Here is a 24,450-nt window from a genome sequence, read left to right as displayed (position 1 = left end):
ATATGATTTCTATTCTTTTAAATTTGTTAAACTTTGTTTTATGGCCAAGAATAAGGTCTAACTTGGTGAATATTTTATGTGCACTTAAGAAGAATGTATTCAGCTCTTGTGGGTAGAGTATTCCATAAATTTTAAATAGGTCAATTTTGTTGATAGTGTTGTTCATGTCTTCTATAACCTTACTAATTATCTGTCTACTTGTTCTGTGATCACTGAGAGAGGAGTAATGAAATTCCCAGCTGTAATTGTGGATTTGTTTACTTCTTTCTGTTCTCTTTGTTTTATTTCATGTATTATGAAGCTCTGTAGTCAGAGGCATACACATTTAGGATTGTCTTCTTGGTGAATTGACACCTTTCTCATTATACAATGTCTCACTTTGTTACTGATAATATTCCTGGTTCTGAAGTTTCCTTTGTTTAGTATTAATATTACTACTCCAGTTTTGTTTGCTTAATATTTATATAGTATATCTTTTTCATCCATTTACTTTTAACCTATCTGTGTCTTTATATTAAAGTAAGTATTTTGTGGATAGCATGTAGTTGGTACTTTTCTTTTTTTCCATTCTGACAATTTCTGTCTTTTTAATTGATGAGGTTCTACTATTCACAGTTAATTGGTTGGATCAGAATCTACCATTTTGCTAATTATTTTCTGTTTGTTCAGCTATTCTTTTCTTCCTTTTCCTTTTTTTTTGCTTGGATTAATTGTGGTGCCATTTTATCTCCATTATTGACTTTATACCTTTTTGAAAAAACTTTTTAATGGTTACTTCAGTGTTTATAATATACAGCTTTACTTGATCAAAGTCTACCTTTAAATAATATTATATTGCTTCATGTGTATTGTAAGGATTTTAATATGCTTCGAATTTCTCCCCCTGTCCGTTTTTGCTATCATTGTCATATATATATTTTACTTTTACAGAAACAATAAACACAATACTTTGCTAATATTTTTGCTTCAGCCATTTACCATCTAAAGCAATTAAAAATAAAGTGAATATTTTAATCTTGCATTCCATTTTTAGCACTCTTCATTTCTTTTTTTGGATCCAAGTTTCTGTCTGGTGTCAGATTTCTGGTCATATTCATTTTGCCCAAACAACTTTCTTTGACATGTTAAATCTGTTAGCAGAGAATTTTCTGGTTTTATTTGTCTGATAGTGTATTTATTTATTTATTTATTTATTTTTGAAAGATATTTTTACTGGATGTACAATTCTGGTTTGATTTTTTTTTTTTTTTCTTCTGGTATTTTAAAGGTGTCACTCCATTTTCTTCTAGCTTGTTTGGTTTCTGATGAGAAGTCTGCTGTGAATGTTGTCTTTTTCCTCTGTGTGTAATGTGTCTTTTTTTCCCTCTCGTTGCTTTCAAGACTTTGTCTTTTGTTTTTTTAGCAGTTTGTTTTAGCAGTCTTTAGCAGTTATGGCCAGTTGTTTGTGGTAGAGGAGAGGACATTATCCTGCTTAACATTCTCTGAGTTTCTTGGATCTATGGTTTGGTGTTCATTTTTAGTTTTGGAAAATTCTCAGCCAAATATTTCTTCAGATATTTCTGCTGCCCCATTCCTTTTCTCCTTCTGGTATGACAGAATTACATTGTAGTAGTCAGCATCCATGATGACTCCAGTGATCCCTGCCTCTTAGTATTGTTTGTTTGTTTGTTTTTGTTTTTTTCTTTTTTGGCTGCACTGCATTGTGAGATCTTACTTAGTTCACTGACCAGGGATGGAACCCAGGCCCCCTACAGTGGAAGTGCAGAGTCCTAACCACTGGACTTCCAGGGAATTCCCTGTGCCTCTTAGTATTAATGCCCTTGTGTAGTCCTTTCCTACATTGTACCAGGATTGGTTGTCTGTGTGACAGATAGCACACATCAGAAGCGATGGTATGTCACTTCTTAGATTAGGTTAGAAAAGACTGGGAATTCCTTCTTGGGCACTCTTGTTTCTTCCATCTCTCTTGGATCACTTGTTGTGGGGAAGCAAGCTTTGTGCTGTGAGGAGCCCTGTGGAGAGGCCCACATGCTGAGAAACTGAAGCCTCCAGACAAAAACCAATGAAGGGCTACTCCCTGCCTATAGCCACATGAATGAGCAGCAATTAAATTCTTGAGATGACTGCAACCCCAGGCAATAGCATGCTTCACCTTTGTGAGAGACCGTGAGCCAGAACCATTCAGTCAAGCTACTCTCAGATCCCTGACTCTTAGAAGCTGTGTGAGATAATAAATGTTTTTCCAAGCTGCTAAATTTTGGGGATTAATTGTTACACAGCAGTAGACAACTAATCCATGCATGTATATTGGACCATTTGATATTGTCCAACAGCTCTTATGTATTTTTTTAACCTTTTATTCTCTTTTTGCTTCAGTTTGGATAATTTCTTTTGACCTGTCTTAATGTATGTTGTTTCTTTCCTCACTTGTGTTGAGTCTGTTGAGGAGCCTGCTGAAGGCATTCTTCATTTCCATCTGGTTTTACATGCTATTCACCTTTTTCATTAGAGCCTGTAACAGATTAATCAAAATTATTTAAAATTTCCTATCAGATAGCTTCAACATCTGTGTCATGTCTGAGTCTGGTTCTGTTGATTGCTTTGTCTTTTGGCAGTATGTTGCTTTTTTTTCTGGGAAGAATTTATACGCAGGTTTTAGGACTTACCTTCTCTGTGGTTTCCTCCCTTCTTCAGGTTCCCCCTTAACTTTCTATATGCTCTGGCCGGTCCTGAACAGTGCCTTCTGACATTTCAAGCCATAAAGGCTGTGGCTTTCTGTTGTAAGGCATTGATGAATTGGGGAATACCCTCAGGCAAAAGGATAGAAAATTGTAGCTCTTAACAGTGCAGCATCTGCTTCTTGAATGTAGATTCCCCTCCACCTTCTGCCTACATTTGATTGCCTTCTAGTGCCTTCAAATAGGGTTTTTGGGTGTTGTCTTTTTTTGTTGCTTTTAGTCCAGATTTTCTAATTCTTGTTGTGGAAGGGTTAGTCTGACCAAGCTACTCTGCCATTAACAAAAGCTGGAAGCCTGCTAGTTGCAAGAACAACAGTTTGGTAAACACAGATCTGATCATGTCATTTCCCCATTGAAGCCCTTAAATCTCTTTCCATTTATTAATGTTCTTGCCTTTCTCCGTAGCCACATAAACTGGTCTCATGCACTATGCTCTAATCATACTGCTCTTTCAGCAAATAGCAAATTCACATCACTTGTCTTATGCTCACTCTAAGTAAATTTATAATTGCTTACCCTGTGTAAATTACTTATCTTATTATGGCTCTCTGTGTTTATCTTGGGATGATCATATTCTTGTGTTCAAGTCCAAGTCCATCTCCCACTTCCTGGGTATAACTTTGGACAAGTTACTTAACCTTTTTATACCTCGGTTTCTTTCTTTCTTTCTTTCTTTTTTTTTTTGGCCATGCCGCATGGCTTGTGGGATCTTGCTTCCCTGACCAGGGATTGAACCCAGGCCCTCAGCAATGAAAACGTGGAGTCCTAACCAGTGGACCCCCAGGGACTTCCCATACCTCAGTTTCTTATGTGTGAAATGAGGATAAAAATTAGTACCACTCCTACCTAAGAGGTTTGTTGTGAGAATTAAATGGATTGATATATATATAAAGTGCTTAGAACAGTGCCTGGTACCTGGGAAACATTCAATATATAATAATAATTATTATTCTCAAAAGCTCAGATGATTTGATTCTAGTGTATATTTATTTATCTTCTATATTAAAAATATTGTTATCGTTTGTTAATATATATGCTGAGAATCACCAACCTCTGATTAGATTCCATGTGTTTTTAGTTGCCATGTGATTTATCTTATAAAAAATAAAATATTTTTTCCTCCTAACCCAACCTTAGGGATGATAGAAATTTAAGAAACAAAGGCCTAATAAGTGGTGTGAAGTCACTCAGTAAAGAAGAAATGAGTGCAGAATTATTAAACTTATCTCTGAACACAGTTGTATGTCATCAGCCTTGTATATCTAAACAACAATTGAAAGCAGGTAGTATTCTTACTACAAATAATTAGAAATATATCTTATTTTATGTACTAAGAATATTGATAACAGTTGGAATTAATAGTAAATTTTTATTTTGTACATTGAAAGTAACATTATTTGGAGTATTTTCTGGCACAAATGGTAGAGATGAATGAATATTATAATGGTAATCCAAGAGAAAATATAACATTATTGCCTTCTACATATACTTTTACAAATTAATTTGAATTTTTGTCTGCACACTCACATACATTTTTATATATTTATAATCACTGTGTGCATCATATTTTTTACCTTAGTGTATACCTTCTAAATTTAATAGTAGCTACAGGAAATATTCATTTGAGGTAAAGAGAAATGTTTAGTTTATTTTAAAAATTAGTTCCATATTCATAACTTTCTATTAATACAGTAAAAACTCAGTAATAGAGAAACTTGAAGGACTCTAGTAATAAATTTTTTTAATTTGAACGAATATTTAAGAAAGCTAAAGGCAATACTGCTGTTTTATCTCTTTTTTTCCACCAGAATAATCTGTTCTATGGCTTGATATTTGTTGAAATATATTAAATCTTACATAATTTAAAAATATATCCCTCCATTTTCCTCTGTGGGAAAAATAATTATTGAAGTCTCTAAAAGCATATGTATATGCTTTATGTATTCATGTATCACATGCTACTTCTTTGACCTTTTTGATAATAAAATTTCTTTTGTCATAATATTCAAAATGGCATTTAGAGGGAGTAACAGAATATTCTAGTATATGGTTTTTCAAGGGAAACATGCGTTTGGTTTGCCCATTATATTACTGTCATTTTAAATCCTTGGTTTGTATTTGTAGAGATAAGCCCCTTAATACATTGAATTTTGCCATAAAGAAATTGCAGTTGTTTGCAGGTGTCAAAGTAGTAATTATATTGAAATAATATCAATTAAAATAATCAAAACTTACTTTAGAAGGGGGAGGAATAAAGGTGGTTAAGTCAGAGCTTTTAGTCTTTTCAAAGCAATTTATTGATATGAGTTGCGATTAGAAGAATATATTATCTTTGGAAGAAAACACATTTTGATCCATAGTTCTTGGTTTTCTATTATAAATAGATGCAAAGCATTATTTTAATTTTTACTTTTTTTGAAAATAATAAAATTTAAATTTTGGTTAAAATATCACACACATTTCTCCAATTTCTATTTTAGTAAAAACATTTCGTCTCCTTTTGTCAAAAGATAAAGCTTTTGCTAATGTAATATATTTATGTTGAGTCTAAAACAACTATACTGGAAATAAATGTTTCTAAATACTGTTTTATTTTTAAAATTATTTATTTATTTATTTATTTATTTATTTATTTTTGGCCATGCCGCATGGCTTGCGGGAGTTCCTCAACCACAGATTGAACCCCGGCCACGGCAAGTGAAAGCCTGGAATACTAACCGCTAGGCCACCAGGGAACTCCCATGAATACTGTTTCAAAAATAAAGTATTCATTTGTTTTTTAGGATCGAATACTAATTATATCCATTAAATGTTTATTATTTATGGCTAAATACTAATTATATATGTAAAATATTTACTATTAGTGTCCTAAATAAAGCCTGTAACTATTTGTTTTAAAGAAGCAACACCTTTAGAGAAGAGCTGTGAGGAGGAATCTACAGACTCTGAGCTATGCATTCTACTTGAAAGCATTGTATCTGATCTCGAAAAATCTCTTGGAACAGCTTTATCTTCAATACTAGAAACAGAAATGAAAATTGCTTTTGGAAACCTTTGGATGGAGGTGATTATTTCAACTCTTAGTTGAAAATTTCCTTTTTATTGCTAAAGATTTATTACCTTATTTTAAGAAATATTACTTATATAAAAGATGTGTAAGCTTCATTGTAATAATCTACATCACATTGTATTTTTTTCTTGAAGATTTTGGAATAACTCTTTGAACGCTAAGTGTTGGGCATTTCCTAAAGATTAGGACTATATTTTATCATTCATTTTTTTTGAATTTTATTTTATTTTTATAGAGCAGGTTCTTATTAGTTACCTATTTTATACATATTAGTGTATACATGTCAATCCCAATCTCCCAATTCACACCACCACCATCACCCCACCCCACCCTTCCCCCCTTGGTGTCTATACGTTTGTTCTCTACATCTTATCATTCATTTTTTTCAGTTAACGAATATTATTGTGTGTCTACAGTGTATCAGACACATTCTCTTCATGGAGCTTAAATTGAATTCAGAAAACCTCATTTTAAGTTTATTTGAGTCAAAATGTCTAGTATAGGGAATTACCTTAGCAATATGTTTTCAGAAAGAGAAGTTAAATGTTGACTTATGTAAATATGAGAATCAGAGTATAAATTTGATATTAGTAAAATATTTTGAATTTTCTTTAGGTTCACATCTTTTCTGCAATCAGTAAAACACCACATTTGGCAATAGTGGCCTTTTTAGTTTAATGTTTGTTTGCTATTCACATTTATCATTAGGAGAAACTTTGTTTCCCATCAATTGTATCTCTTCCCGATATTCAGTGAGACTCTAATATTTGCCAGTGTGGCTTGATTATATTATCAAGTGTTGAACCAAGATGATGAAGAATGATCAGATTCTTCTAGGAAGGTTGACATAAATTAGATTTCATAATAGAGTCTAGGAAAGTCATTGCATATGAACGATTCAAAAAAGGATGTGCTGACATCTTGTAGTACTAAATGATCAATCTTCTTTGTAAACATGTCTTTACAAGAGTGTAGCAAGTGTCAATTATAGTTGACAATTTTTTTCTATATAGAGTATTTTCTCTAGTTTTATGAAATAGATTGATTTCCTCATAGAAGTGACCATGTTGAAAAGTAGATCGACAACTTTTGCTGATTAGAACTATGCTTCTTCTGATTAGAACTGTGTTTTCTTTTTGCACACATAGTTTCTGAAGCTATAAGGATTAATACTAATATGAATTTTACAAAAGCAATTTGCAGTGGAATTAGCATTTTAAGATTGTGATTGGCGTTTAATAAAACATCTTTTAGTTTAAAAAGAATTCAACTATGTTTTGCCTGGAAATATATGTAGGAATTCCTAAATAGGTACTTTTAAATAATAAGAATAATAAGTAAATCAATGGTGCTCTTTTTTTCTAGGTGCTGTACTTGAAACCACCATGGACTCTAAAACATTTATTACAGTGCTTTAGAAAACACTGGTTGGCTGTATTTGGATTAGTTATGGAAAAGAACTTGCTTTTAACTGTTGAAAGCCTATATGAAAATCTCTCTAAAGGTTTGAATCTTTTATCTTGTCTTTGGAAGTGTTGTATTAAAGTCAGACTAATAGATATACTCCATGGAATGTGAAGATGAATTAATAAGAGATTTGTCAGTTAGTTCTTAACCATTTATACTTCTAATTTCTTAAGGAAATTTATGGCAGCTGGATGAATGGATGCAGTTCCTAGAGCTTGTAACTGTTAATTGTATCATTGTTGATGTTCCTGGATATTGTGAATATATAATTTTTAATAATGTTTGAAAACTTTTTAAAGTTTATTTAGGTATGCAAATAGAATTATGTGGATTTTCTCATCGTGTTTAACACACAAACTTTGACTACATTTCATGTACTAATTTAAAAACTAGTTTATCAAGGTTTCTATTTAAAATACATGGATAAGGAATAGGAAACCTTTGGCTTTGGTGCCTAGTGAATTTTAGAACCAAGACGAGACTAAAATCAACCACTTAGTTGGTAGTTTTTAAACTATGTTGCACAGAACCTTCTTAAAGTGCCTCTGGAGTTGCCACAGATTGGAGGTGGAAAGGTTGATGGGGAGCCTGATAATAGCGGGCCTTTGGCCCCCAACCCCAACTTTAGCCATTCAGCTTTCTTTTGTTTGTTTATATATAGAGATTCCATGTATGATTAAAAAAGAAAAAGTTTTTCTGCTAAGAAGCAAAAGATGTGAAAAGCACTGGTCTAATGTTATTAAAGTCTGTGTTTTATTGATATGATTAAGGAAACAAGACTCGAGAGGGTAAGTGATTCGTCCAAAGTGAACAACTAGATTTGTCTTGCTATACCTTTAAAAAGCAAATTATAACCATTGTTAGGATGTTCAGTTGGTTCTTGACTTTTCTTAAACTTCTAACATGAAGTGATCTATTCTGTTTATTACTTTATGTATTAGTTATATCCTGTCTACTTTTAAAAAAATAACTGAGTATATGTGAGCCTTTACATGACCACCTGAGTACAGGAGGTTTTAAGTTAGGCTTTAAGGTGCAAGAGCCAGGTAATGAAGAATAAGAAAGATGGTTTTACTATAAAACATGTGAAAACAATTGAACACACTTGAACACAGATTTTGACACTAAGCTTCCTGGAAACTAAGATAAAACAAAAACATTCTATGGAGGGGTATGCCAGCTCTCTCTCTCTCCTCAAGTATAAACTCTTTGAAAATGTTTTATATCTTTAAAAACTTCCCCAGGGAATTTAAAGTGCCTAGTCAATACCTTAAGACTTATATATGGAATAAGTCATAAGGTGTAAGTCAATACCTTATGACTTATATATGAATATCTTTTTTTTTTTTTTTTTTGTGGTACGTGGGCCTCTCACTGTTGTGGCCTCTCCCGTTGCAGAGCACAGGCTCCGGATGCGCAGGCTCAGTGTCCATGGCCCACGGGCCCAGCCGCTCAGCGGCACGCGGGATCCTCCCAAACCGGGGCACAAACCCGTGCCCCCCACATCGGCAGGCGGACTCTCAACCGCTGCACCACCAGGGAAGCCCTGAGTATCTATTTTTAAAAGCTACTGATTTTTAAAAAAAAGACACGCTTTCCAGGCATTGATCTTTAACTATGGAAAATATTTATTGGGCTATTATTATATAAGGAATATAAATATGTATATATATATACATGGAATGACATACTGGACATGTCTCCAAAGCAGTTTTACAAGATATATAGAAACATTGTCCATATCGTTTACTAGGAGCATGATTTAGTTGATTCTATCAAAAGAGAAAGTCCATAGGGCTTCCCTGGTGGCGCAGTGGTTGAGAGTCCTCCTGCCGATGCAGGGGACACGGGTTCATGCCCTGGTCTGGGAAGATCCCACATGCCGCGGAGCGGCTGGGCCCGTGAGCCATGGCCGCTGGGCCTGCACGTCCGGAGCCTGTGCTCTGCAACGGGAGAGGCCACAACAGTGAGAGGCCCACATACCGAAAAAAAAAAAAAAAAGAGAAAGTCCGTAAATCATCTTGAACAAGATTTTCAAAAATGGGATATCTAGTTGCCATCTTCCATTTGTCCTTTTTTCCAGGGCTGGGCACTGTTTTGCTCTTACACACAGCTTAGAGATAGTAGTCAGCAGCTCTAACTATTTCTTTCTAGTAACAAGAAAACTGAAGAGATGGTGACTGCTCCTTCTGGTAAAAACTCATTTTGAGGATTATTGTGTGCATAATTTATTGATCCTTGATCTAGAAGAATCTGATGCCTAATATTTACTGACTTGTGAAGAACATATAATAGAATTATAAAAATGCCTTCTGCTCTAAAATAAATTTGAATTAGAAAAAATCAGAGTTTATGATTTTGTTTATAATCTTTTAATAGTATCCTCAGCCGTTGAATTATACATGTGTTTAACTACAGTATACCAAGCATGTATCTTTAGATCAATTTGTAGAAAATTGTGTAGAAGATGAGTAGTAGCTTTTTCCGACTTTGTAGTCCCTATTAACTTTAACCTAAATAATTATTGATCTTATATAAGCATTAAATTATTTCAACTATATAGATTTTATGTTGTGTCTAGGTACTGAATTGATCATTGTTATTGTACTTTTGCCCATAATCTTAGTAAAGGATTCTTGTAAGACAGAAATCAAATGATTAATTCAAGGATGTAAGCCCTACCAAACATAGCCTACCCTGGAGAAGCACCCTTAAGAGAAGTTGTGCCCAGTTTCTTCTTCTGAGATTTACCTACATTCTGTCTTCTGTAGCATCTCTCATCTCTTCTTTTCCCACAGGAATTTAAACTAGTCATTGATTTAAAAAATAACTAGGGGCTTCCCTGGTGGCGCAGTGGTTGAGAGTCTGCCTGCCGATGCAGGGGACACGGGTTCGTGCCCCGGTCCGGGAGGATCCCACATGCCGTGGAGCGGCTGGGCCCGTGAGCCATGGCCACGGAGCCTGTGCTCCGCAACGGGAGAGGCCACAACAGTGAGAGGCCTGCGTACCACAAAAAAATAAAATAAAAATAACTAGAAGTGTTTTGTAAGGAGATAGACTGGTTGTTTGCTTGATAAAAGGGAAGCCAGAAGCTTGGCTATAACCATCACATTAGATTAGAATTTCTGAATTTGTGTAATTAATTATGAAAATCTATTTTTTATTTTCACTTAACCTTTCAATATTTCACAAGCAAATACTTGTTGTGTAAGTTACACAGAGAAACTATTTTTTTTTAACTCATAGTGCCAGTGAAAAACCATGCCAGTGTTTCAGAATATAACAGAATTTCTGAAGCTCTGAGCATTAAAAGAAAACAAAACAAACACATTGTAGCATGGTTATTTTAAATGCCTTCAAAATCTATTATGTAGTATTCTGTCTTAATAATAGAAATAATTTTTTTTCTGTTCTGAATTTTAGTGACATTAGAAGGTTATTCAACTTCATTGTTCATAACTTTTTGAATCTGAAATTGTTGACACCACTTTTCCCAATTGGTTTGAGAATTTAATGTAGGCGATTTTAGTTCCTTGAGAGAAAATTGTTATATCTTTAAATTATTACTTGTAGATTAACTCACTTTGCTAATTTATGGGGGAAAAAAATTCTACTAGCGTCTCTTGCCCACAGCTCACTGTTACCCAAATTGCTTACTTTTCGCTGAGGTTATATTGTGTCCAGAGAGAACACATTTTCAATAAATCTAGTATTACGTTTCATGTAATGAAGTTTGAAGGTAAATCACTACATGGTAACTGAGTTGATTATGAAAGGTTCTGCATATAATTTAAGTGCTTACCGCCAAAATGTGACTCTATGATACCTCAACAGTAATATGTGTATACAAACAACCTCAGTTTTGAAAATCTGTAGTTTAACTCGTTTGGTGGTTATCTCTTTTCTGAAGAGTTTAATGTTCTTTCATTTTCTTTTACTTTTTTTAAATTGAAGTATAGTTGATTTACAATGTTGTATTAGTTTCTGGTGTACAGCGGAGTGATTCAGTTATATTTATATATGCATATTCTTTTTCATATTCTTTTCTGTTATGGTTTATTAAAGGGTATTGAATATAGTTCCCTGTGCTATACAGTAGGACCTTGATGTTTGTCTATTTTATATATAGTATGTTGCACATTTTACTTTTACTTTGAAGTTGACCTTGTTGAGGGACATTCTGGAATCTGAATGTAGTCTTGGTATCCAGGACCCACAAGGATAGCAAAATTCTCAATGCTCAAGTGCCTTATATAAAATGGTATAGTATTTGTGTATAACCTACACACATTCTCCTGTATACTTTAAATCATCTCTAGGTTATTTGTAATACCTAATACAATGTAAATGCTATGTAAATAGGTGCCAGTGCACAGCAAGTTCAGGTTTCACTTTTTGGAACTTGATGGAACTTTTTTGCCAAATATTTTCGATCCATGGTTGATTGAATCTATAGATGTGGAACTGGTGGATATGGAGGGCAGGCTGTACAGAATACCAGAATCATCCCCAAGAACTTTGTCTAAAACTAAGTCTAATTGTTGCTTTTTACACAAGAGAGATAAATTAGGAGTGGCCTATAGGTGTAAATGCATACCCTTCTTAAATTTCATAATTATTATTACATTGGTTTTCCAAAAACATTTTTGTGATGTATACTCATTCTTACTTATTTTTTCCTTCTTAATTTTCTGTTACCAGCTAACAATGCAGTGGATTTTACAACAGTGAAATTGCTGCTTCAGGATTCTAAAAGTTTGCTGCATGCTTTCAGTACAAGGTCAAATTATGATGGTATTCTTCCACAGGCCTTTGCTCAAGTAAACAAACTACTCCAAACATTTATAGAGGTAAGAGACCTTTGGAATGCCACTTAGAGTAGCTAATCACATGCATTCTAAAAATGTATTGGGCAGACAACAGTAGGTAAAAGATTTTAACTTATTCTAATGTACTAAAAGTAAATATTAAGTGAATTGAATGGTGAGTAAGCAATCCTTATTACAAGTTATAAAACACACATCCTCTTGTGGAAGCAGTGTCACAGCAGTTGTTGGGATTTTATATTATTTCATTTATGAATAGAGGAAAGCTATGCATTGTTGCTGACTACTCATTTTTCAGTGCTCCTGACCAGTGGATCACAACATGCATCAAGATACTTTGGAGATTTTTTAAACATGCAGATGCCAAGCCCCTCTCAAACTTTACTGAATAAAACTTCCGGCAGTGGTGCCCAGCAATGTTTTTTTTCTTGTTTCATGTTTTATTTTGAAATATTTTCAAACTTACAAAAAAATTACAAGAGTAATATAAAGAATTCTCCTATATATCCTTTACCCCAATTTCCCAATGTTAGTATTTTATCACATTTGCTTTATTGTTTTCCCTATCTGTCTACTTATCTAACCAAAATATTTTTTCTGAACTGTTTAAGAGGATGTTACAGATATCATTCTCCTTTACCCCTAAATATTTCCATATATATATATCCTAAAGAATAAGGATATGTTATGTAACTAGAATAATTAATCAGAAAATTAATATTGACATAATTAATTATCTAACCTGCAGACCCTATTCATCTTTGCCAATCGACCTACCAGTTTTTTCACAAGTCTCCTCATGTGAGTCTTACGCAGTCCACCTAGCACTGATGGCCTTTTTGTCCCTTTAAAATAACTATGGGAGTTTTGTCCCTGGTAATACTGTATTTCTACAGTCTTCTAAGTTCAAATCTAGAAAATTCTGGATAGTTTATATGCCCGAAATAGCTCAAAAAACTCAGCATCACAATTACTAGATAAGCTATTAATGGTACTTTCATCTGGTATGTATATATCATATTCTTTTTTTCTTTTGAGTTATTGAATTGGCCAGGTTTTTCTCAGTGATTTTTTCTGGTAACATAGGTCCCACTACTTATGAAGTAATGAAAGGATTAGATGATATTAAACTTAGTCATAGTTGGTGAGGAAAGAACTTTCTTGCTTAAGAGAGTATCTTATGGAGTAAAAGAAGCATCTTTTTGATAAACTCATAGGAAATATGTGATAATTCTTGAGGAAAGAATTGATTTAAGGGGTGAATGATCTTTTGGTTTAAGATGACCAAAACATCGGTAGTTGTATTTTTCTATGGCAAGTGTGACTTTTAGAACCTTTAGTAGGGAAGAATGGACCTGGAAATGTAGGAGTTGCAGCTTGAGTACTGTACTTGAACCGTGTAGGGGAAAATACATTATCCTTTTCCCTCACAGAACTGAGCCCTAAAGCCCATCTTTACTGAAACAGACATGGTGAACAAGATGAAAAGTTCACGATACTCACAGGGTTATCAGTTTTTGAATTAAAATTATGGAGAATAAAAAAAATTAGGATTGACTGAGATAAAAATGTTAATGAATATCAAGATTCTTTCATCAATTGGAAACCTAGCAGTGGGAGTTAACATGAAAATGTGATGTTAAAATTTAGGGTTGTTTATCACATAATGGTATGCCTAAGATATATTGCCCCCTTTTAAAAATATTGAATTATTGCTTAGTAAGTTATTTCTTCTTGGATCCTGATTTTCCAGTTGTCACATTAGTAAGCTTCAAGAAGGCAAGTGGCAAAGAATCTAGTATCCTCATTAGTGCATTTCCCTCAACACTTGGCATTAGTCTGATTGCTTGAAACAACCTGTGTTGTTTCCACAGTTAGAGCTCTCAAGTGTTGCTTTATTTTCATGTTTGAAATAATTCATTGTCCAAGTCAGCCAGGAACATTGTGATTTAGCTTGGGCTTTTGAAATACACTTTCAATAGGGTTTTGTTTTGTAGAATACATTAGATTAGATATATGACCTGAATACTTAGTCATGTGTCACTAACATGAGCAACAACAAGAAATAGATTACCTCCAGGAATAGGATATCTAAATATAGTAACTATAAAAAAAAAATCCCCCGTATCTGAATTTACCAAGTATAGAAAATCTGGAAAAGAGAAATATTCATTATTTGTTTGCTTCTGAGAAACAAAAATGGAAAGTTAAGTAGCATCATTTTCCAGATTTTTATATAGATAGGGTGGAGAAAAGGATATGTATTTTTTTCTTTTATAAGCCTTTTAACCACCATAAAAAAAGAAGACTTGCTCTTCCAGGAGATAGAATAATTAAAATAAGTCTTGTTAATAAACTTTAGGGTTGTGTGCCTCAGACTTCCCATGCTGACTAGTTGTGTTTTTACCTTCTGGTTATTTAAACTCTCTGAGCCTTAATCCCTTCTTTTGTAAAAAGAGTATGATGATCTCTGCCTTAGACCTTTCATGACAAATAAATTAATATTTGCAGAGCACTTAGTGCCTAGCATATAGTAAGTGCTATATAAGTGTTAAAAAAAGCAATCCATTTGCATAGTTGTATACACTGCAGTTTGAGAGCTGAGGAAAAGCACTATGTGGTGAGTAAACATTTATTTCAGAACAAAATACATCTTTCCATTCATGTGTATTTATTAAGTTCATAATTAGTGTAAACAGGCAATTTTCTTCCTGCCTCAAAAGAAATAAAAGGGAAATAATCTCTTTATAGTTGGAGAGAGATTATAACCCCATTCATAGACTACTGAAGGTCAAATTCTGTTCATGCCTCTTAGCATCTGTGTGACCTTGCGTGAGTTACTTATCCTTTCTGTGCCTCAGTTATAAAATATAGATAATCACAGCATCTGCTTCATAGAGTAATTGTGAGGATTAACTTTATATCTATATATAAAGTTCTAAGAAAATTATAAGTAAAGTTCTTAGAAATTCTTGTACATGAGAAATGCTCAATAAATATTAACTGTTACAGTTTTGGAAATTTCCTTTTTTAAAAATTTGATAAACATGAAACTAAGAAACCATGAATAATCCATGAAGCTAACCTTTGAAATCATACTTTTATCAACAAAGGAAACCTAGAGATTTTATTTAAGTTCACAAAGAAGTTATAGTAGTGCCAAGTCAAAAAACCCAAGTTAAAATCATAGTTAAAACTTCTTTTCCATTCTATCAGATATATTTTTCACTTAAGTTAATATTTTCCCCCAAAGTGATGTTTTTAAAAAATCACTTGAACCAGTAGTATCACTCTTTTACCTTGCTTAAAAATATGCTCAGATCTATTCTTAAATACTTTTTTTTTTTTTTTTTTTTTTTTTTGCGGTATGCGGGCCTCTCACTGTTGTGGCCTCCCCCGTTGCGGAGCACAGGCTCCGGACGCGCAGGCTCCGGATGCGCAGGCTCAGCGGCCATGGCTCACGGGCCCAGCCGCTCCGCGGCATATGGGATCCTCCCAGACCGGGGCACGAACCCGCATCCCCTGCATCGGCAGGCGGACTCTCAACCACTTGCGCCACCAGGGAGGCCCCTTAAATACTTTTAATTGGTCATGCTATTTACTGTACCATCTCCTTCCATCAACTACCAAACTTCTTAAAAGAACAGTCTATAACAGTTGTTTCCATTTCTTTGCTCACTTATTTCTTCATCCCTTACAAGTAGAATTTTACTTCTATACTCTGTAATAAATAGATTGGAAATATTGTTTGATATAAATGGAAAAGGAAAATTTTTTTAGCTCTGATGCTATTCTGGGAATATTCTATACATAATCAAGGAAAAAGAATAATCAGCACTTCCCAGAAAGCTAGAACATTTGTAAGCAACAATTAGCATTCTTTTTCTCTCACTTACTAGTGAAGGACTAGCTGTATATTATGTAATTCTTATTTCCCCAGGTCAAGGCAAAACTTAAGCAAAATCCTTCAAAAAATACAGCGGGTGAAAGGCAAGAAGATAATTCTTTGATGAAATCTAATAACGAAGAAATCACCGTTTTCTCAGGTTCTCATCTTCCCCAACCCAACAGGCATCAAGAGATCTGGTCTATCCTAGAGAATGTTTGGATTACAATATGTCAAAACAGGTACTAAATTTCCAAGAATTTTTGAGTTTTAGGGTTTTCCATCATTACTCTTATTCATTAAATAGTTAGTGTTTGGGTTGTGAGTTTAACAATATAGTTTGTACTAGATTATCTTAAGAGGGCCTTTTGTCAAATTTGTACCCTTAGAAACAGTGATGCTTAACTAGGGGTGCACATTACAATTATCTGGAGAGTTTAAAATATATATATGCCTAGGTTCTAAGAAGTGCTGATTCAGTAGGACTGAAGTGAAGCTGAACTAGTGCTTCTCTTCAGGTGATTCAGATGTGAAACCTTGATGGGAATCATTGCCTATTTATGTCAAAACCAATGAATAGTCACCAAGATTAGCTAAATGAATTAGCAGGATACAAAGCCTTAATCAGATTTAAAATAATGTAAAGAAAACATCAGTCTGGATTAGGGAAAATTCATGTAAATTTTTTTTTAAAGAAAGATAAATACTTTTACTTAAAACGGAGAAATACTTTTATTTCCTACACATGAAGTATTATGGTCTTGGTAGAATGAAAAGATAGAGACCGTTTGTGAGTAGTCTTTAAATAGGCTGCTGCTAGAGTAACTTAAAAAATAATTGAAAACAACTGTTTTAAAGTTGTTTTAAAGTAGGCCGACGCTCCCTTCCATACTTTTCCCCAAGCCTATAGTCTTTATATAATTTTATATAATATGTTATATAATATGTTATATATAATATATATAATATGTTAAAGATTTTATATAATTTTATATAATATGTTAATCTTACTATATGTTTTGTAGTATGATTTTGCCTCGAGGGCCCAGTTTGTTGTTTTGGATTAAGATCATTTATCTGTTCTAGTTGTCTACAAGAGCAGCAAAGTAATATTAGCACTCCACTTAAACATCTATTCTCAGTCAGTCATAGATTTGGGACCCATTTTTAGTCCTTGACAACAATTAAACAAATATATAGTCTGTTATCCTAAAGAAATTCAAACAAATATATAGTCTGTTATCCTAAAGAAATAACGATATCTGACATGTGAGGTAAAAAAACATTTAAAATTTTGTATTTTCATATAAAGCAAAGGTTTTGTTTGTTTTGTCCAATCTTAACGTATTTTTTTTAATTTTTTTTTTTTTGCGGTATGCGGGCCTCTCACTGTTGTGGCCTCCCCCGTTGCGGAGCACAGGCTCCGGACGCGCAGGCTCCGGACGCGCAGGCTCAGCGGCCATGGCTCACGGGCCCAGCCGCTCCGCGGCATATGGGATCCTCCCAGACCGGGGCACGAACCCGTATCCCCTGCATCGGCAGGCGGACTCTCAACCACTTGCGCCACCAGGGAGGCCCAGTTAACGTATTTTTAATGTTGTGGCTTATCAGATATTTTTGTTAGCAGAAAGTTGTATATGCCAGAAATGATCACTTTAAAAATAAAGTAGTTTAAAACAATATCTAAGATATTTTAATGTTCCTTTCATTTAGAAAACATTTGAGTACTTTATGTACCTTAGACCTGACCTATAATATACATACATTTCTGTTGGATGTTACAGAGTTCTTGGTAATTTCTGGATAATAGACTTTACATTATAGTACTTCAGTAAGTGAAAAATGCTTATATTATTTTATTGGTATATAGTTTTTAAAGCCTACTTCATTGTTTCCCATGCCTGGTTGTGTACCAGAGTCACTGTAGAACTTCTCAACATATTCATGCTTGAGTCTTTCACATAGAGATGCTCATTTGAAGATCTGTTAGGCCCTATGCACAATTTTTATAAAATAAAAATAATAGTGTTTATAAAACTATTATTAGAGCACCTATGCACAACCTTAAAGAGGTTGGGGTTAGCAGGTGTAAGCTTTTATGTATAGAATGGATAAACAACAGAGTCCTGCGATATAGCACAGAGATCTATATTCAATATCCTATGATAAATCATAATGGAAAAGAATATAAAAAAAGAATGTACATATATGTATAACTGAATCACTTTGCTGTACAGCAGAAATTAACACAACATTGTAAATCAACTATACTTCAATAAAAAATATTGAAAAATAAAATAACAGAAATCTATTCACTCCGTTCTGGAAGCTAGAAAGTCTGAAATCCAGGTGTCTGCAGAGTTGGTTCTTTTAGGAGGTTCTGAGGGAGAATCTATTCCATGACTGTCTCCTAGCTTCTAGTAGCTGCCAGCAGTATTTGTAGATACATCACTCCACTCTCTGCCTTTGTCTTCACATAGGGTAGTGCCCACCCTAATCCGGTATGACCTCATTTTAACTTAACTAATTACAAAGATCCTATTTTAAATAAGGCCACATTCTGAGGTTCTGGGTGAACATGAATTTTGGGGGGACACTGTTCAGCCCATACAGCATATGTTTTGATTTTTTATATGGTTGTTATTATTTGAGTACATTTTGTATACCTTAATTTTTCTGTTTCATAGATGGCATAAGCATCATTTTAATAGTTGTTTGGTCTTTCATCAGGTGGCTAATTTACTATTTACTTAACACTTTTTTTAATATTGTTGAACATTTAGGTGATTACTAATTTTAACCCAGTTATGAATAATTATTAATATGTGATAGATTTCTAAAATTGGAATTATCAGAGTAAGGTGTATGAACACTTATAACATCCAGTTTCAGCAAACTCTAAATCTGATGTCTGATTTTTTTTCTTCATCCTTATATACGGGAGTACTGTCAGTACTTACGTACTGACTTGAATATAAATTGATATTATTACTTCCATCTCTTATGGTCTCTTAGAGTGAAACATTATTCACATAGCTTTTACAGTATTACTTTAGATTAGACCTGTATAGTTGTTGGTCCATATCTTTTACATGAATGGTAGCCGGGACATTCACAAGTCACTGTCTTTTATTTCTAATTTAAATAGATAAGCATTATGAGAGATGAGTTATAAATATTACCTAATGTTATACATTAGAAATCGAAATACTTGAATTACACTAAATATGCATGTGTACCTATGAGCATTTTTTTCTCTATTTTAGCATGGATGTGTTTCAAAGATTGGGCTCAAATGCAGCTCTGATGTCTTCAAAAGTAGCATCATTTGAAGAAGCATTTGTATATCTTCAAAAGTTAATGGAAGCTGTTAAGGTTATTCTTGAAGGAATTCAGAGGTAAATACTAACTAATTTTAAAGTTTATTACTTTCATCTTTCTTTTAGGTTTATCAGCTTTTTCAGAGTTGCTGGGAGTCTTCCAGCAAGTTTTATAAACTAATGGCTTTTAGATTTAACTTCTTTCCCTCCCTTGCAAAGAATCCCTATTTCTAATTTGGACCACACGAATCTTTCCACTTTTTTCCTTTCTAGGAAAAAATAGACCAGACTGTAAGCTTCATAAGGAACTCATTTTCTTTATTGCATAACTATAGCTACAAGAACAGTGCCTGACACATAATGGCACTCAGTAATTGTTGAATGAAAAATATGTGTTAAGGTAATTATCACTGCCCTTTAAAAACAAATATATGTTAATGTTTGTAAACATGATTGATTTCATCCAATAGAGTCTCACAGTACCACAAACTGAAAAAGTTTGAGAAGCAACCTAGTTTTATGATGCTTTGAGACAATATATATGTGATTATTTTAAATATTTGTGACGTATATAGAAAACATAGTTCCAGAAAGGTACAGAATGGACCATACCACCTGTGTAGCGTGAAGTCACATGTTTTCTTTTGTGGCACTGAAGAAGAATACTAAACTTAATCTTGCAATTTTTTCTTTATATACCAAAGTTGCTTGACCTGAATTGGCATGCAGCTTGCTGACAGAAGAATACTGTTCTTTATAAATTAAAAAAACAAAATCAGGAGGGGGCTTCCCTGGTGGCGCAGTGGTTGAGACTCCGCCTGCCAATGCAGGGGACACGGGTTCGTGCCCTGGTCCGGGAAGATCCCACATGCCGCGGAGCGGCTGGGCCTGCGCGTCCGGAGCCCGTGCTCTGCAACGGGAGAGACCACAGCAGTGAGAGGCCCGTGTACCGCAAAAAAAAAAAACCAAAAAGAAAAATCAAAACTGATTTGATTTTAGCATGTCCAAGTTTTAAAAACTTGGATTTTTAAAACAATAGCAGCTTTTGGTTTTGTTTTCACTTCTCTTTAAGGGTTTTTGGAAACTTCATCTCGTTGTTAATGCACAAAGCATCTGTACCTCTTTTTGGATCACTTGGCTAATATGATTCTTAGAATAAAAAATGACCAAAGCTTTTTGCCACTCTTAAGTTACTAATGAATTGAAGATGTAACAGATCCCAAGACAAGTTAAGTATCATCTCTAAGTGCATGTAGTCTCTTTTTTTATTTAAGGCAATATTAAACAAGAGTAGCTCTATGAAGAAGAAATATTTAGTTCTGATGTTAGCTGTGTAAAAGCTGTTGCACATGGTACATTGCATAAAAGCCATGCTTGACACATTTCCTTTTCTACAGAAAGTAGGGATATTAGTCTGAATTCAATTACTCAACAAATGTTTATTGAGCACCGCCTGTGCTTGGCATCATGCTAGCTCTGGGGAATCAAAGAAAAATGAGATACAAACTCTGACTCCAGTGAGCTTGTAGAAATAGTGCAAACAGTCACATTGAAACAGATAATTGCAATAGAGAGTTATTGATATTTTAATAGGAATACAGGCAGTGGAGCCAGGGAGAGTCTGGGAAAAGATAAGACTGGATCGAGGTTGGAGGGGAATGTCTTATAAGCTGCATAAAGCAGTTTCCACTTTATCCTGTAGGCTAGTATTTCACACATCCAGAGCCGTCAGTTATGTGCCTTGACAGAAGTGTTTCTGGTCCAAAAAACTTCAGAAATATTGCATACTATATTACCCACTCAGAAAATCACTATACATCCATTAATAGCTTTTATAGACTTTGCTGTAGAGAAAGCTTCTTAATTTTAGGACCTTTAAACATATTGTTCCCTGGACCCCACCCCAGAGATTCTGGTGGAATTGGTCTGAGGGTGTGCCTAGCTATCAGGATTTTAAAAATTTCTCCAGGTGATTCTAATGTGTAGGCAGTTTTGAGAACCACTAGCCAGTATGCTTAACCAGTTCTCAGAGTGTGGGCACAGAACTAGCATCATCATCACCACCTGGAACTTGTTAAAAATGCAAATTCTCAAACTCTCCCAGACCTCCTGAATCAGAAACTCGTGGTAGGGCCTTGCAGTCTGTGTCCTCCAGGTGATTCTGTGCAGACTAAAGGCTGAGCACCATGGGCCTAAGTGATGCTCAGCCCTGGCGGCCAATTCCAATCATTTGGGAGCTTAAAAAAAAAGAGAACAATGGCCGGGTGCTGTCTTAAACCTATTCAATCTGATTCTCTGGGAGAGGGACCTGGGTGTATGCATTTTTACAAACTCCCCTGGTGAGTCTCATGTGGAGTCATGGTTGAGAAGGTATAGCATGTACTGCTTTCATAAACTATATCTAAGGAAGTAAATACTTGAATTTTAAGGCTGATTCAGTTTTGTTAATCTTTCCTATAAGTGTACATACCTCCAGGAATAAAAAAATGTTAGTTGTTCTGCTACTTTTTGTCATGTGACCTGGAGTAAATTGTCTTGAGCCTCAGTCTTCATCTATAAAAGAGGCATAATAATGCCTTCCCAGAGCTTTTCCTAAAGTTACTGTGCTTTGAAAGTCGGGTGTTGGTATAACTAACCAAACCAGTGATTCTCTGCTTATTTGTTGGGGAAGATAAGAGTTCTAGATCTTATCCCAGACTTACTGAAATCACAGTATCTGTAGGTATTTTGTAGAGGAGGGAAGTTGTATTTTTAACAGGCTTTCCAAGAGATTTATATGCAGTTGGTGGGAGACCACAGTTAAAGAAATTAATCCAACCTCCTGTAATAAATATACTAGAAGCTCTTGAGTTACCAGCAGAGGGCATTATGATTAAAAAGTTTGCCCGTTTAAGCATTCATTAATCAACGGAAACTACTAAAATTGCAAGTTTTTTTTTAAGCCTTCAAACAGTGGACATTTGAAAAAAACGTAGTAAAAGTTAATATATATTGTTTTGTCCAGTGAATGTGTGATCCTAAAATCCTTTAAAAAACAGAGTCATGTTAAAGTAAGTTCAGTTAAAAAATTGAAGGTTGGCTAACTATGAGTGGATTTTTAAACGTTGAAAAATACACTCAAATTTGTAGTGACTACAAATTCATTAGTATTTCGGATGCTTACTAAAATGAAATAGTTTCATTTAGTTTTGAGATGCATGCTCAGTGAATATATGTCAACTCTATTTCTTTTTATTATAGCAGATCATTTATAGTGTTACATTAGGAATCAATAATAGATGACCTGTTAACTGGGTCCTTCAGTTAAAGAAGTGAATGAAAATGAGTTTGTTGAACTAAGAGTTTGGGCTTCTAGTTCCAGATCTTTCCCATTGTAGCTGACTTCAGGCATGTCATCTACCCTCTCTAAGCTACAGTTTCTTTCCTTAGTAAGTGAGAATACTCATCCCTTCTTCACATGATGTGTATGAAGATACTTTTTAAACTGTAACATATTTACAAGTGTTAGTCTTTATTTTCTCTTTAAAGCTGATATGTTAAATTTGAAATGTTTAAAAGTGTGTTATTTCAATTTTAGTAGGGGTCTAAACATGATTGTTGTAAGTTAAGATTGAAAATATTGATGTAACAGTTGTTCACACAGTTATACAATTAAGAGCAGAATACCTAATTTGGTAGAAGTTGAAAATGGGATGAGAATATTGCTGATTTCTATACTTTCTGCACACTTTCTTCTTGGGTAGGAGAGTGAACTTATTTGCTATTGGTTTAGAGATTGCTTCTCTCTTATCTTTCCTTTTATACATATACAGGATTAATTTGAGCACTTTTGTTAATGGTTTTCTTATCTAAACACTAGCGGACTAGTCAGTACTCTTTCCATGTAAACAAAAGTGTTTTCAGATTTATTTTTTAGGGCAGTACAATCTAGTCTTATACTTCAGTGAACTGATGTCTAGATTGATCAAGTTACTCTCAAGATCACAAAAACCTTTTGCTTAGTATATGAAGATTATAAAGCTTCATTTGGAGTGAAAAATTAATCGAAGAGTCATATGGCAAATTCTAAAACTAAGAAAACTTCTACTTGTACATTAATCAAAAAACATTAAATGTCTTGTGCTTAGATTGACATATCTACAAAGTTAACTAAACAGGTCATGTAATCCAAATCTGAGGCATACTATAAATGTGTGCAGCTTTAACCTGAAAGATAATACTCACAACAACAATGAATGTATGTTTTTGTGTCTGTGAAGTAGATGATGAGCTGCCTGGTTTAGAGGCAGAGGAGAGGAAAGGGGGAGAGTGAGGGTAGGAAATTGCAGTCTGCCTACATTTTATAATCATGTTTGTGTGTTTCACCTTTATAACATAATGTTGAAATTATTAAAAAGAAAAAAATTGCCAGTTGTAGCATTTGAATCCAAAACTATAACTAGACCATGCTTAAGTGTGTATATTCATTTTATCACTTGGTTTAATATGCAAAACTTTGTATTTCTGTGTCAATTTCATGAACTCTAGATTTCCAGCTCAAGTAGCCTTGGATGAAGTGGTTAAAATAATGAATGTTTTCTCAATTTCATATTTTGAATCTTATGGGGGGGTTATCAATAACTTGGCACATTTTGTGGGGGAGGGAACTTTTTTATATGAGGGGATATCTCAAGTTTAATTAATTAATTAATTTTTATCTCTTAAGCTTAGATGATTTTTTTCTCTAGCTGTCATATTTGGTTTGATTATTTTTGAATGTAGACTGAGTGCTAAATGGTGCCTTGGACACAGTCATATTCTGGATGGACATTCATTTGTGATCATAGTATATGATTTTGGAAAATGAGACTTCTGCTTGAATTTAGGAAAGGAAGATGATTAATTTTTATCATCTTCAAATGCTTTTAGTAATCTTCAAAACCTTTGTAACCTCTGTTACATTCCTGTGGCTTTGGTTTGAAATACCTTACAGAGCTGGTTTTCTAAAACAAAACAATTATAATCACGAAACTGGGGATGCTTATGTGTGTGTGTGTTATTTACATATATAAATTCTTATTAAGTCTCACAAGAAAGAATTTTCCTATTACTCTCTTACCCCATTTTAACATAAGAACAAAATATGTACTGGTATAACCATACA

General features: G+C 34.0%; 1 protein-coding gene across 3 annotated transcripts in view; it reads left to right on the top strand.

Moving 5' to 3' along the window:
- Window positions 1–24,450, top strand: part of SWT1 (SWT1 RNA endoribonuclease homolog) — a 93,106-nt gene that overhangs the window by 28,042 nt on the left and 40,614 nt on the right. For all 3 annotated transcript variants that reach the window (XM_060091140.1, XM_060091141.1, XM_060091142.1), the window contains exons 11-16: window positions 3,876–4,021; window positions 5,639–5,802; window positions 7,174–7,312; window positions 11,977–12,125; window positions 16,042–16,229; window positions 19,254–19,385. In XM_060091140.1, the coding sequence (XP_059947123.1) occupies window positions 3,876–4,021; window positions 5,639–5,802; window positions 7,174–7,312; window positions 11,977–12,125; window positions 16,042–16,229; window positions 19,254–19,385 (918 nt within the window). The remainder of the gene's footprint in view (window positions 1–3,875; window positions 4,022–5,638; window positions 5,803–7,173; window positions 7,313–11,976; window positions 12,126–16,041; window positions 16,230–19,253; window positions 19,386–24,450) is intronic.

This window comes from Mesoplodon densirostris, chromosome 2 (assembly GCF_025265405.1).
Source record: "Mesoplodon densirostris isolate mMesDen1 chromosome 2, mMesDen1 primary haplotype, whole genome shotgun sequence".
NCBI lineage: Eukaryota > Metazoa > Chordata > Mammalia > Artiodactyla > Ziphiidae > Mesoplodon > Mesoplodon densirostris.
This window is presented reverse-complemented; position numbering and strand designations above follow the sequence as displayed.